This window comes from Mycteria americana, chromosome 7, assembly GCF_035582795.1.
Source record: "Mycteria americana isolate JAX WOST 10 ecotype Jacksonville Zoo and Gardens chromosome 7, USCA_MyAme_1.0, whole genome shotgun sequence".
Classification (NCBI taxonomy): Eukaryota; Metazoa; Chordata; class Aves; order Ciconiiformes; family Ciconiidae; genus Mycteria; species Mycteria americana.
In genome coordinates, this window is record NC_134371.1 from 57,919,506 (window position 1) to 57,934,403 (window position 14,898).

Genomic DNA, 14,898 nt, shown 5'->3' on the forward strand with positions numbered 1-14,898 from the left:
TAAGTGCTGCCTGTGGCAGAGGAAGAAGATGCCCACCTCCCCCAAGGATTTAAACGCTCCAGTACAACAGGCCATATTTGGATGCTTCGAATCCAGGGTTTTTTTGTTTTGTTTTTTAAGGAAGCTAAAAAGCTGATGCTCTGCAGTAGCTGAAAGGCAGCTGTTGGATAGTGAAACAGATCCCATTTGCTGAAGCTGATGCCTGCAGACTCTTGGTCTGAAGTTGGGTCCTTACTGAATAAGCCAGCTTGGGGGTGTTGCTTTCATCTTGTCGAGCAGTCTTGCTTTTTTTTTAGAGACAATTTTGACAGGTGGCAAACTCTTTTGGGAGTTGTAGCCAGGAATCTTGGCAGCTGCAGAATAGTACGGTCTATTGTTTTAATTGAATAATGTTCCTGATTTTGGGAGTCTCCCTGGTGACCACACCTGGGCTTGAGCAGGCAGTATTACTGGTGCTTGAAATTGAACCTCTTTTTATATTTATATCCATCTTTTTGTCGCAAGCAGCTTCAGTCTCTTGTTTCTCAGCACCTCCTTTCTGAGGGTTGAGCTGTAGGCTGTTCAGATCCAAGCAGACAGGAGGTGCTTGTGTGAACAGGTGAAATGTGAAATTGAATCCTATAGGACAAATTATTTAACCCTCCATTTAATATTTTTGTTCTGATACTTGTTTTGACTTACTTAATCATAAGTTTAACTGTAAAATAGTATGTGCCTCAGAATCAATGAAATCTGTCTGGAGCCCTGCGCAGTGCAGCCTTCTAACAAGAACAGGCATTCAGCTCCCAATAGACGTTCAGCTCCCAAAGAGTTTCTTTTGAGTTTCTCCCCACCCCCTCTAAGGCAATAATGACCAAAGGGACAGAGTCCTAACTCTCCCTTCTTGAAATCCAAACATCACAGTATTGGGGATGACACAGCAGTGGTGTCTCAAGCAGTGCAGTACCTCTTCTGTGGCAGCACTGCCTGTCGTGTGGCCGCAAGCTTTTGCTTACAACAGCTAATACTGGGTCTGAGACAGATAAAGCATGCACTGAACTGTATGTATTACTGAAAGGCTGTGCAATGCTCTTCTGAAGCAGGAGTGCTGCTGCGTTGCTGTCTGGCAAAGGTTACTGCAGCATTTTTATAGAGGATTGGTAGGGCACATCTCAGTTGTGTTGGAGAGAACTTGCTACCCCAGCAATAGGAAGCTGAGTTAAGCTGGATAGTAGGTGTATCCAGAAGATGTGCCAACTTGCTCCTAGTAATTTAAGCATTAACACAGCACAGTAGGAGCCGTGTAAATACATGTTCCTTTCCCATTCTGTAGGGAAGGGATTTTAGGCTGTGGAGCAGATTGGCCACCTTCTTTTTGCATGGAATGATGGGGTGACTTTTCCTGCTGGAGAAAATTATGGTTACGTGTTCTCCAGAAACAGTTCAAGAGGAAAATTTTCTAGTGAAACAGACCTAATGCATCCCTGCTTCTATAGGGACATGGCAATGTGTCTGCAAAGTCTGGATTTGTAACTTTTTTCCTTTTGTTACATAGGAACGCTATAAACCAAACTCTTCTGAAACCCCGGTGCATCGATTTGTGATTAGCAATAAAATGTAGTATTGTGTAGTGATACAACTCTTGATCAGAAAAGAAATAAACTACAACTTTTATAAAGAAAATCTTACTTATCCCTACATTTTTATAGGGTCAGGAGGCTAATATGAGTGGCAAAGATTTGCACAACCACTGTTTTGCATAGAGGTATTCTGTCCCATTTTTGTGGTGGAATACCTCATTCATCAGTATTGGAAGGCTTAAACATATTCAGAAAGGAGATAGTGGCTTTCCTTTGTGGGTTTTTTCTTTTTCCCATGTCCAAAACTCCCGGTCTCAGGGTATTAAATCGCTTTCTGATGAATGGGATAGTTGGCTTGATAAAACTAGGATCTGTTAAGACTGGAGTCTAGTAGCTGCAGTTGCTCTGGTCTAGGCAATGGGAACGAAATTGCACTTTGACGTCTTAGCTTGTACATAAGCCTCTCTGAAGTGATGTGCTGTGAGCAAATGTGGAGAAGAGCTGGCGGGGCCTTAACAAACTTGCCTCTGTTGTGTCAGCATATCTTAAGATGTGGTATTAACTTCTCGTAGGCTGAACACTACGTGTATGAAAAACATACTCTTCGTATCATCTGCCATTCTTCTTCCAGAGAAAAGGTGCGTGTGTTCAGGCTTTCCTCCCAAACTGCCATATAACTTAAATGCACCTTTTAGGTGCCACATGCTACCTGTGCTGCAAACACCTGGCTCAACAGCTTCATCCTAAAATGATGACCTAGTATGAAACAGCTGGATTTGTTTGGAGTGCTGTTGTTCAACTGCAGCAAGTTTTGCCACCCACCTCTAACAGTATTGAGTGACTTTCAAGAGCTCCTATGCCTAATATTTGTTCTGGAAGAGGAGCTTTGTTATGCTGTGTTTTCTGCAGGCTCCAGATTTGCTCTTGTCAGTTGGCTGCACTGTGTTGGAAACCGCTGCCATCCTGCACTCTGAGACAAAGGGCCTTCCCAATTTTCCCATCAGTTCTTGTGCTGCATCATTCAAATGTGAGCATACTTTACCTACTGCAGTGATCGAACTGCGTTTTGGCTTCTCTCCGTGAACCTAAAATTGGTGACCCTGATGTTTGAGGGGTCTATATTATTGACTTTGCAAAAACAATTGGTTTTATGGCTTGAAGTATATAACAGGTAGCAATAAAAGCTCGTTACAGAGCAGCTGTCTCAAAGGTACATATGCTTTCCGTTACCTGTACTTTGATCTTGACTGATAATAATTTTCTCCAGTGGTTTGTTTTTGGAAGTGTATTTATCCCTGTTACAGCATCATTCCAGTGAGGGCAAGGTGCTGCCAGAGTATTAGCTAGGCAGGTGCTTCTTGAATGTGTTCAGTAGGAAATCATGCTCAATATGCCCCACAGGAGCTCTGATGGCCCTTCGTTAGGTCCATTGCATGTGATGCTGCAGGCAGTAGACCTTCTCACTTCACTTTTCATGAAGCTTCCATCTGTGACTGGTTCAGGTTGAACCCATAAAAAGCATTTTTAGTATAAACAAATAGTGGCTTGCCCTTAATTCAGGACGAGCTTGGCAAGCCAGTCATTACTTTTTATAAGGTTTAAAAAGGTGACTGTAGTCTTTGTAAAGCACCTGATTGCAGTAATGTTTCTGCCTGTGGCTGGACTTCTAGGAGACCTCTTTCTCCATCAGCAGACCCCTCAGATGACCAGAGACAGTACCGGCAGTAATAGGACCTATTCTCCTTGCTCCTTCTTTCTCTTCCTGGTGTTCTGAGCTGGGTTGAATTGATTCTGCACTGTTTGAGGAGCATAGCCACATATCCCAAGGCTTCCAATGCATCTCTGTTCTTCCATTCTCTAACTGGGCTCCTGTTGTCTGACATGTCTGCAGTTGTGCTTGTTTTTTTAATGCAAACATGGGATGAAATCAAGACTCTGGTAGCCTGTATGTTGTTTTCAATTTGATCAAGTAATAAATCTAATTTCAAAATGGACAATCTGTAGATTAATTGAAGAACTAAAGCAATGTAACTTGGAAATTCTCATCATGCTTCTGATTTTTCTATTAGTATTATTCCTTTCTAATACTTACCTCCTTAATGCTTATCCGGTGAGTTCTCGGGTGTCTTTCAGAGATGCTAAGCGGAGTTCTGTTATTTAAGGACTCAGTCCAGCATGGCTGTTCAGCTAGAACAGGGACAGAGCTGCAGAGTCATCCCTCCTTGTTGAAGTGCAGACCTGAGATATCTGCAGTAAGAGCTGAGTTGCCTTAGGTTCCCTCTGTAGCTGAGTGTGGCAGTGCCAGAAGAGGAGTCATCAGAAAATCTTACCTGGGTGCAAACAGCTCTGTTCTTTACTTCAGTGTTGACTCTTGAATTTCACACTGCTGGTTAAGACTTGCTGAACTGGCAGTCAGGGAGAGGAGATTCTTCTGCCTTAGCTCAGGGATTTTTGTTACTGATACACCGAGTGACCTTGAGTAAATTGCTTATTCATTGTAGTATTATTTCAGCCTATATCTTTGGAGCCTAACGTGCCAGGTATTCCTGGAGCCAGCTTTTGTAGTTTGGGAAAATGTTAACGTCTCCTTTTCCCGGACAAATTTGTAGACATTGCACAGAACCTTTAAGTGTGTGCACTTAGGTTAGCGTGAAGTGTGTAGTATTTTAGGTTCAACGTGAACAACATGGGGTTGCTAAAAGTCAAAATAAGCCTTTTTCCTCTTAATCATTCTTAATTTCTTTGCATTGCTGTTAGAGCTGTTCAGCAGCTTTAGATTTCTCCCTTGGATGAGTGAAGAGTGCAACACGTCAGGTAGGATGAGTGTGTTGTTGCTTGGTTCCAGTAATGAGCGTAGCTCAGGGTGTGTATCAGTAGTTTCCTTTGACCTCACCAGAATGGTCTACAGAGGAATGGGAAACATTCACCTGATTGCTATCTTTTGAGGAACCGGTGGAAGATCCATGCAGAAACATTGCCACAGCCTGCTTGCTGCAGCATGAGTAATGTGACAATGCTGAAGTCAAAACTGTTCTGACAGCGAACAAGGGAAATGTGTGGGATGGCACTGGAAAAAGATTAAAATGGTATAGTAAGTGTGTTAATTTCTAGGCAAAACTGAGTGAAGGTAGGAGAGCCTGAAAAGAGGTGTCCTTGGCCTGTAATTCTGCGTTTAAGGAAAGTTCTCACTTTTATGAATGGTTCTAGTGGGCTGTGAACACCTTCAGTACACGATGCAAGAGAGAAGTGAAACAGGCCTGCTGTCTGGGCTCTTCCTTAGCTGGGCGAGTTAGTCCCGCATGAGTTGCTGCCTGGCGTACCCAGTGTGGGCCCCTCATGCTGCGAGAGGACCCAGCACCCAGGAACTGGGATGCTCTCATCTTTATCCACACTGCTGGCTGAAGGAAGAGCTGCCTCCTCACGGGCTGTAGACGAGGTGAGTGGCTAGTGTGCTGGGATGTTTTCATACCCAGGCTGAAGTCCTCCATACAGAGTTAGGTGAAACCTGTCTCTGCAGCTCAAGAATTTGTACTAGCCAGTGTCATGTCCAAGCAGTACCTGTGACTGCACTGTGATACATTGCATACAAGTATGTTATAGGCCAAAGCAAACTACTTCAAGAAGTATAATGAATCAAGTCCACAGTCTTGCTGAATTTAGGGAGGCAGAGGGTGTGTTTTACCCGTGGACCTCCAGAGAAGCTTCAGACATGGGAATCAGATGGTTGTGAATGTGAGTTGATGTTAGTTAATATGCTTGGACTCTCATTTCCTCAAGTACTGCTGCTTCTCTTGAATACAGTATCTCTGCACCTTTTGGGTTAATTTTCATGCCTGTCCTTGCAACAGGTGTTAACTCAAACTTCATTACTCATAACCACAAGCAATTAAAAAGGCTCGGTATCCTGGGTGCAAGGACATGGGTGCCTTTAGTGTGGGTGGTGGGTGCTGACCGGCTTCAGGCTGCATGTGCAGATGAGCTATTAACTTGCAGCCAGTTCTGTGGAAAATAGGAGTGGTGTGTGGTGCTGGTGTGCTGCTGCTGCTCCTGCAGATACAGGACCATTCTGCTGAGAATAAGGAAATTGGCAATGAGGAGCAACTATACTGGAGGGCTTAGCAGCCTGTCTGGTTGGAGCTGCGGTTGCCTGTGGTGGATAGCTGCCCAGGCTGCTTGGCTCTGCAGCAGGGACGCAGCTTTTGCTTGTCCAGGCCCAGCAGAGCCAGGGCAGGATGAAGGGAGCAGTTGTGTTAGCAGCCAGAGAAGGGTCTGTCCCGAGTTCTCTCTGGCTTTCCCATTTCCAGCTGGATAGATGTTTCCAAACACCATTTAACAGCTGGTGTCCATGGGCACTGGCAGGGGAGTTAATGCTCTAATTCTGCCTTTCTCCCTTGCATGTGAGGATGTAATATGGGGTGTCCTACTTGGACCCTTGGCCATCCTTGCAGTGGGGCTGGGGCCAGCTCTGCTCTTTCTCACTGGTTGAAGGTGAAGGCTCCTCTTGGATCCCTGTGGGATCTGCAGTGCTGTCCCCAGTGGGGAGGCCCCAACTTGGGCCCTCAGCGCTGTGCAGAGCCTGGCAAGGGGAAAGGGACAGAAAAACAGACCTTGGCTCTTCTCCCTCCCCAGCCGGAGTGGTTGAGGGGCTGCCAAGGGCTGTGCGGCAGGGAGAAGAAAGACGGCGTTCATGGGAGCTGCACGGCTCCGAGCTGCTGGGCTGGGAGCCAGGCACGTCAGCACCTGATGGGCCAGCTCGAGGAAGGGCTTCTCGCTCCTCGCCTTCTCCAGCTGAGCCTAGGGCTTCTCCAGACAAGCTGTACTTCAGGGGTCCCAGTGTAGTGAGGTCTTTCCTGCCCCACTGCCTTTTCTGGGCCAGGCTCTTGCCTGTGTGGGGGGCATTGCTTTGGCACCAGTGCGCTGGGGGGTCTTTCCCCAGGAGCCCGGCTCCTGCAGTGCTGCCCTGGACCACGCTGCCTGAGGCAGCTGCCCAGGGTCCCTCCTGCCTGCCTGTGTCCCCCAGCCTCCATCGATTTGTGAGGGCAGCCCTGGGGGACGTGGATCAGTCCCTTGCCCAGCTGTGCAGACTCTGCAAACAGGCAGCCTCCAGTCCTGCACTGGCTGAGCTGGGGCTGCACGGATGGTTCCCAGCAAGAGGTGCAGGGCCAGGCCGTGGGGGCAATCCCTGAGGGCTGGGCTGTCCTCACCTCCCACAGCTGATCCCCACCCCTTCTCCAGGCAAGCTGGGGCACCTCAATCCTTCTTCCAGGAGCTGCTGGACAGAAGAGCCCTTGTGCAGCCTTTTGGGGGAGGTGCCTGGTACCTGCTGGGGGAGACTTTCCCCTTCCCAGTGAACGGATGCCTGGCTACAGCTGGGCCCTGCCCGGTGCCTCAGAAGTGTTTTGGTCTCACCCCTCTCCGAGCACAACCTGTCCCACAGCCCTAGAAGAAGCAGGTGAGATTGCTCAGGGCTCTGCTCCCTGGAAATGGCTTTGTGCAGGGCTCTGGGAGCTGCCAAGGATCCCAGTGCGGGGAGCGGCGAGACAGGTCTGTGCCTGGAGCGTGTCCCTCTGGGAGATGCTGCCTGGCAGCATGGCCTTGGCCCTGGGTCACCAGCCCAGGAGAGGTTTGGCTGTGCTGGGGGCTTGTCCTGCTGGCCTGGGCTGTGACGGAAGCACAGCACGGGGTGGGGGTGAGTGGGTGGCACTTTAGGTTTGGGGTTAGGATGCTTGTGACATCCTGGGGACACCAGCCGGGCCGGGATGAAATCGGCGTGGGTTGGCTGCGGGTTGGAGCAGCAGGCGGTTCCTCTCGGACAGCACAGCACCAGGGGATATCCGGATGGAGGGAGTAGGGCTTGTGGCTTAGGGCAGGGAGCAGTCACGCTGCCCGTGGGCTGGGCTGGTTGCATGCGTGGGTCTCCCAGCGCCTGGCCAGCAGTGGTGATGGTGGTGTTGGCTGCAGTGGGCCCTTGGGCTGGTATCCTGGAGGCTAGAGGAGCTTGCTGGAGATGTGTCTGCATGCTGGCAGGAGGGATGCTGCAGCAGAAGGCAGGGCTGCCCTGAGCCCTCTGCTTCCACAGTCCCTGCAGCTGCTCGTGAGCTGGTGGAGGGCCCACATGGGTGCTGATGTGTTCCATGCACCCCAGCACAGTCACGCACAGCAGCGGTGAATGCAGAGGGTGCTTCAGGTCTAGTGGCTGAAAACCTGTGAAGTGCATCCTGAAGGCGAGTGAGTAGTGGCTCATGCACTCAAGAGGGCTGTGGGATGCTGGGCTGGGTGGTAAGATCTTGTGCCCTATGTGCTGTTGGTTTGGGAGGAAGGTGGACAGGTATTTTGCTGACCAGCTCTGGAGCGAGAGAGAGGAGACAGCTACAGAGGGATGACACGGCTGCTGATGGGATTGGAGTGCAAGGACAGCTCAGGTGGGAGCTTGTCAGCCCCTGTGTGATCCTGGGCTCCTAGTCCACGTGTAGGGCTGGACCCTGAAGAAGCCTCTTGCCCGTTGCAAAGGCAGTGCACAGGGCCGGCGTTTACCCTGCCACGGTGTGCCCTGCCCCGAGCATGGGCTCCTTCCAGGCGGCAGCTCTCCTGGAAATGCTGGGGTGGTAGGGGACCAGCCTGGGGATGGGTTGGTGAACCTGCCCCCATGTGTCGGGCAGCTCTGATGGGGCTATGCTTACCTTCCCAAAGCAGCCCTCCTTTCTGCCCTGACCCGCTACCATCTCCAGAGCAAGGCACTGAGTCTGTCAGAGCCAGAGTCTCTGCTTGGGGCTGAATTTGTGCTCTTATCCTGTAAGCCATTCCTACAAGAGCTGGCGCGTCCCTCCTGGCTCTTCCAGCAGCGTCTCTGCTCCTTTTCCCGCTTAGTTGGGTTTACCGGGTGGAGGATGGCCTGAGGCTTGGCATCGGCAGCCCTGCTTGCTGTCAGGCCCTGCAGATTTAGGATGTACAGGGATGGGAGGGGAGGAGCTGACAGCTTTGCCCTTTGCCTGTGTGTTGCAGGGCACAAGGCCACCCCTCTTCCCACACGGGCTGCAAACTCAGCCGTGCTCTTCTGCTTCTCTGGCTTTTCCCATGGGCTGAGGGCTGAGCCTGCCTTCCTGCTGCTGCTCCGCCGACTTGTCATCCTCCAGCTTCCTGTCCTGCTGCGCTGCCAACTTGTCCTCCAGCTCCCTGTCCTGCTGCGCTTGCAGCCACAGTGCTGTCCGTTTGGCTGACTGGGTGCACTTTCGACTTGTTACGGGACGTCTGGGCAGCACCCCGTTTCATCATTGTTGGGGGTTCATGCCAGCGGGCTGTGAAACTCCCTCTTCCCCTCTTCCCTGCCCTGCTCGGTCTTGTGCACCCAGGAGGGATGATCCCTGTGGAGCTGCCTGTCTCCCTGGCTGGGACAGCCCCAGCCGCGATGCTGCGCCTGGCCAGGATGCTCTGTGCCAAGCACTGTCCCTGGCACGCCTCCACTACGGGGATTACTGAGGCACAGCACAGGATCCCGATACCCTGTGCTGGTGCAGGGCAGAGGAGCTGGCGCTACCCCGGGCGCTCTGGCAGGGAGTAGCCCTTTCCATCTGTGTAACGGAGACTGTAGCGCAGCCACCATCGGCCCACTCCCAGGATATTTTTAGGCCTGGCCGTGACAAGGAGGGAGAGATGACGGGCTCGCTCCGCATCCAGGCCACGAGATGCCTCTCCCAGGCACAGCTGCCTGGTGTGATGGGAGGAGCGTGGGCCTCCAGCAAGGCTGCTCGGGGCTGCGGTGTGCCGGGCGCTGGAGCCCCAACCATGCCCCCTCCTGAAAGGCAGCACTGCCGTGTGCTGTGGCTGTGGGCTTGCTGGGAGCAGCTGCTGGTGCAGGATACCTCTGTCCTCCCTCTGGACTCGCACAGCCTCACTGCTCTTGAGAGAGCAGGTTAATGAATTCCCCAGATCTCACTCGTTCTTGAGCTTGAGGGTGTGTCCCAGCTTGTGAAGGAAAAGGAGGGAGGTATCTGAGCAGACGGTGCTGTGCGACTGAGGCGTGGGCAGCGACACACTTGCATGTGGTCACTTGCTGTCACAGAAATGGGGAGCCCCTTCAGCTGAGGAGCTTTATGTTTTTTTCTGCGGGGCCCGAGGCTCAGGAAAGCATTATGGAGGGATCAAAACCTCCCCTGTTGGGCAGAGCCCTGGGTGGGGATGCAGCTGGTGGAGAGGAAAGAGTGGTGAGTCAGAGCTGACTCCAGTGAGATGCTGGAGGACAGGAGGTCTGGGGTAGGAGGCTGTCCCCCTTGGCCAGGCTTGTCTGCAGCTGGTCCCCCAGCACTGCTGGGCATGCCTGGCGTGAAGCGGGTGCCTGATGCTCTAGGGACATGCAGTGACACATCGCTGCTGGGCGGTGACAGTGCCAAGCCATGGCTGTGTCCTGGGTGCTGGCGGAGAGGGGGGAGAGCCCAACACTCCCAGCAGTGCCAGGGTCTATGGTTGGGTCGGAGGGGAGCTGGGCTGGGACAGGCTGTTCTGCCCAGCTTCACACGGGGGCTCATGCCAACCCAGATGGGTTGTAGGTGCTGGGCTCCGAACACAGGAGCTGTCTGGGCGGTCGCACAAATCAGCGGTGCTAATCTACTCCATCCACCAGGAACTGGTCTGTCAGAGAGGATGTCATTGGTACCGACAACTCACTGTGGTTAGCTTCCCCCGTCCCTGTGCTGGAAGGACCAGTCCTACTGCAGGTGCGAACCTCCCTTGACTGGTGCTGAGCCCTGGAAAGCTCCAGCCCTGAGCAGCCGCCTCTGCCTGGCCCTGTGGAGCTGCCAGCCTCCCCCAGCATAGCGGTGGTTCAGGTGATGGCTGCAGAAAGTTCATACTCCCTCCGCTGCGGCACAGGGAGTTGATTCCTAGGGGGAGCAGGGTGGGGAAGCTTTGCTGGAGAGGCTGAGCTCTGTCCCTGCCTTCTTGTGGCTGGGGTGGGTGGGCTGCAGCTGCCTCTGAGCTGTGGTGTGTGGGAAATGAGGGATCTGCTGGCCTGGCCATTCCCCGGGGCTGCTGGGGCAGGGGCAGAGTCCTCCATGGCTGGCAGCTCTACATATGCGCTGTTTAGGACCCCTCTCACTACAAGAGGATCCAGCGTCCCCCTAGTCCTGTTCTCTCGCTCGTAACTACCACTGTGGGATTGTGTGAATGCTGGTGATGTACCTGGAGAGGTTTGCTGTGCTGCAGCAGCACCCCCTCTGTCTGTGTGCCCTGCCTGTGGCTGGCAGCTGCCTCCTCGTGGCTGCTGTTAGCCCACATCCTGCTGGCAAACACAGCACCCAGAGGCACTTCCCCCTGGTTGCGCTAACTCCTTGTTACGCAAAGCGGCTGCAAGAATACACAGGTTGCCACAAATGCTGAATCTCCAAAACACAGCGTGCTCGTGCCCGGCAGCAGAGCACGAAACCTTGGCCACATCCTGCCGCGCAGGGGTCGGTGCGGTGCAAACCTGCGTGCCCAGCCCCTACACCCCCGACGCTGGCCCTGTTCTGCCCTACGGCCCACCTTGTGCTGGATGGCTTCTCTTCTTCCTTCCCTTTCCCAAGAGGGAGAAGATAAGCATCAGCGCCCAGGAGTGGGGCAGGCACCGGGACACAGCGGGGCTGCCTCAGCTGGGCCCCTGCCAGCCCAGCGCCCTGTGCCAGGCAGCCGCTCTCGTTCCCACAGGTGAAGCACCTGCACTGGCAGCTCCAACACCTCCTCCCACCACCTTCCTGGGGACTGGCAGGATTTGTGCAAAGTCATCGAGTTGTCTGGCACTTTTCCTTTCCTCCCACTGCCTCTCCTCGGCCCCCTGCTCTTGCTACCTCACGTCTCCTTGGTCCCTTTCCTGAGCATTGTGCTTGCCCCTGTCTTGCGTGAGCAGGTGCTGGGATGCTGCAAAGAGCGTCCTCGCTCTGGGGACGTGGCCATGCACCCTGGGAGGTTTTGATGTCCCTCAGTGCATTGCAGAGGTTTTGAGAAGGGGCACTCACCCGCACAGGGGGTGCAGCCTGCGGATCTGCAGACAAGACATGCCCTGGAAGCTGCTTACCACGGCAGCGTGGCCGACCATCCCACAGTACAACCTGCACAGGCCATGTTGCAAAATCGATGTTTTTTATCACAAATCATGCAAGAAATAGGGCCAGCAAAGGTGATGTGAAACGACTCATTCCAAAGAAATGCGCTCGTACCCATGCTATCAGTTCTCCCCCAGCCTGGCAAAAAAAAAAGGGGCACATGGCCACGATTCATGGCTGAAAGCATGACAAATGACATAATGAAGTTTCAAACAGGGCACAACTCATCTGCCACGGGAGCGCTGCTCACCTGGGACCGACACTGGCTTGCAGCCATTTCCTCGGGGCAGATGGGGAAGAGATCAGAGCGACGCAAATGTGGGAGGTTTGTAATCCAAAGTGGGGACTGAACCAGCAGAGCTGTGGGCTACTGTGCTTATGCTGTGGGTTTTGGCACCAACTCGCTTGGGCACAGGTGGGAGAGAACAGTATGAGCAACAGAGCTGGTTGCTCCATTGCGTGAAGATTGCTGGTGCATCCCTTGGGTTCAGAGGCTTCAGTTCACCAGGCATCGAGGAGCAGTGGAGATAAGATGGGGTTCAGGTTGAAAAGGCTGAAAAGGGGAGCCCGTGGCCACGTGGCTCCATCACCACAACAGACCAGCTGAAGGTGCGCAAGGGCTTGGTGGCTCCAGCGCAATGAATTAAGTACCAAAGCTCCAGGCTGGAAACGTGGCATTCCCTGGGTAAAGGGCTGGCAAAGGGCACTGCTGCAGGCAGGCAGCCTGCCTGTGCTTGAGAGCAGTGTAATGCTGTGGAGCCAGTCAGGCTGTCATGCCTGGTTTTAGAAAAACATGTGCATGAGCTGGAAGAGCAGGTGAAGAAGACTGTCCTCAGGCTGAGCCCCCCTCCGCACCCTCCCCGCTGCCTTCTCTGGCATGCAGGAATCAGTCCTGGCCTCTCCTTTGCTGCTGGAGCTGTTTGGACAAGATCAGGAGGGGTGAACCCGAGGATGTGTACAGATGAGGGTGAAACAGAAAGTACGGCCATGCGGCAGGCCTTCTTCATGCCCGAGCCAGATACCAAAAAACTGAATTAAAAGTTGAGACCATCTAATCTTATTTGCAAGCTGCTGCATGGTGGGGATGGCCGCCCCTGCAGCCTTCAGCGACCGTGCTGCAAAGAAATGTCCATCATTTCAAGCTTGAGTTTTTCCATCTTCAACTCCTCACCTTTGGACCCTGCACTTCCCACTGCTGGGCTGACACGCTGCCCATAGCAGTGTTCTGTTCCCCCGTCAGCAAGGAGAACTTCTTCTGGGGCAGTGGAGTAGCCCACACTCCTCGCATCTTGCACAGCCTTATTTGCTGCATTTCCAAACCTTAGCTCTTTGTTTTGTGGTGGTGTTGCTGCTCCTCAGGATTTCTGTGTCCATTTTGAAGTTTGGAGAGCTGGACCGGACAATGAGTTGGCTTTGCCAGAGCTGTAGCGGCACGAGCACTGTGCTGTGCGTCTCTCGGAAATCCCCTCTGTGCCCCTCTGCCTCACAACTCTCGGAGCCAAGGCACTGCGATGCGGGCTCAAAGCAGCAGTTGTGTGTGGGGACAGCTCTCTTTTTCAGCTTTTTTTCCTTAATTCCATCAACCCACCCCACACACACACTTTCTGGGAGATCCTCCACGCTGCGGTACAGCCTGCCCTCTCCATTGCCAAGAACCTGCCTTTGTAGCCCATTTCTGTGCTGTGGGTTGTGATCGTTTTATCAGGCCATTCAGCTCATGCTGTAGCAGCAAGCAGCCTGTTCAGTATTTTATCAGCCACAAATGTAAGCCTTCATCTTGTCGTCTAGACAATTGATTTTAAAAACTATTAAATGGCACTGGACTAGGAAACGGTCGCTGGGGGTCTAGGTACACTCCCCATTGTTGATAGCTCCCCATTAAGACTTGGCACACTGACAGACCTCAAAACGTAGCTGTTAATGCATGTAGTTGTTAATCTGCCGTGAGCCTTATTAATGCTTTGTAATACATGCTTTTAATTAAAATCCTACGTCATTGTTGATGGCAATGGAGAAGGCGAAGTGTGCTCTATAGATGCTCCTGCTCTCAGCAGCCAGACCTTTCCTTTTGCCCAGGGAGGAGTTTCCCTGCAAGGGCCGTGCTGTGTAACGCAGCACTCGAGACTCCCTTAGCTGTGCTTTCACCTCCCCAGCAGCAGGCTGGGCCTCTCTGCTGTTTCTCTGCCCTTTGCTTGGGCTCTTTGAATTATGCTGGCCTCCCACCAGCTGAGTATTTGTTAAAGATTAACACCTGTGTTTAGGAGAGCCCGTGATTATGTCATCAAAATGTTGTTCGTGAATTACCTGGGCCTGTGGCATGAACGTGGCTGGTTTGGGGAGCTGCGACCTCTCCTTGTGCCGCTGCTGTGCCAAATTGCCTCTCCTCCACAACAGCACGTGGGATGGGGGGTCACTCCTGCCATTCCCGTTTGAGAGGAGGCAGCGGCTGGATGGCGCCTGCCTGCCCTGCCTGCCTCTTTCAGCTATTTTTATGGCACAAAAGGGGACGGGGCAATGCCTGGCTGGAGGGCTTGGGATGAGTCCATTGGCGTTCATGGCCATCACAGCTCGAACCGTCTCTGAAATTCAGGTTTATTCAGCAATTGACTCAGAAACGCAAGGGCAGCAATCTGGTTGCGTGCTCCTGGCTCCGGAGAGGCAGCGTGGGCACAGCCAGAGCTGGGCTGCTTCCAGGTTCCCGCAGCACCGGCGTGAGGAAGCGCACTGATATCCGATGGCGGCGTGTGGGCTGGGAAAGATTCCCCATTTCACTCTCAGGTAGGCTTCATTGAGGAGGCAGCTGGGGAGAAAGAAAACTCTTCGAATGGCAAATACACAAAGACTACTTGAGCTGGTTTCTTTAAAGGGCAGAATTAAAGATGGAAACTCCACCAGTTTATTATTTTTGAGAGGCTGTTTTCACGGTGTGGAGCCTGGTAACTAGGCAGTGCACCAGATTCCTCAGTGACTGCTGTCACCAAGAGCAGGTTGGGTACAATGTTAAGAGGCATTGTGAAGTGTTTCCCCGACATCACACTCAAACCAGCCTGGATGCCAGCAGGCACCACTTGGTTCTGCGCTCTCCTCTATTTCACAGCACAGTAACCTACTGAGAGCTGGGACGTCTGCTCCTGGAGAGCTCTCCAGGGCTCAGCAAACCTTGGTCCTGCCTGCCAGGCTCAGGTCCCTAAGCCCCCCAAACGTGGTACCCCTCTCCCCTGCGGTGGGGTCTGTGTCTGGCCCTGGACGGGTGACGTGCACCTGCA

General features: G+C 52.9%; 1 protein-coding gene across 3 annotated transcripts in view; it reads left to right on the forward strand.

The window, feature by feature from the left end:
* Nucleotides 1-14,898, forward strand: part of KDM4A (lysine demethylase 4A) — a 43,163-nt gene that overhangs the window by 22,379 nt on the left and 5,886 nt on the right. Inside the window, exon 23 of one of the 3 annotated variants that reach the window (XM_075508601.1) lies at nt 121-3,549. The exons of the other annotated variants lie outside the window; for them this stretch is intronic. Coding sequence (XP_075364716.1) covers nt 121-136 — 16 coding nt within the window. The 3' untranslated portion in view covers nt 137-3,549. Of the gene's footprint in view, nt 1-120; nt 3,550-14,898 lie in introns of those variants that run through there. 3 annotated transcript variants of the gene reach the window in all.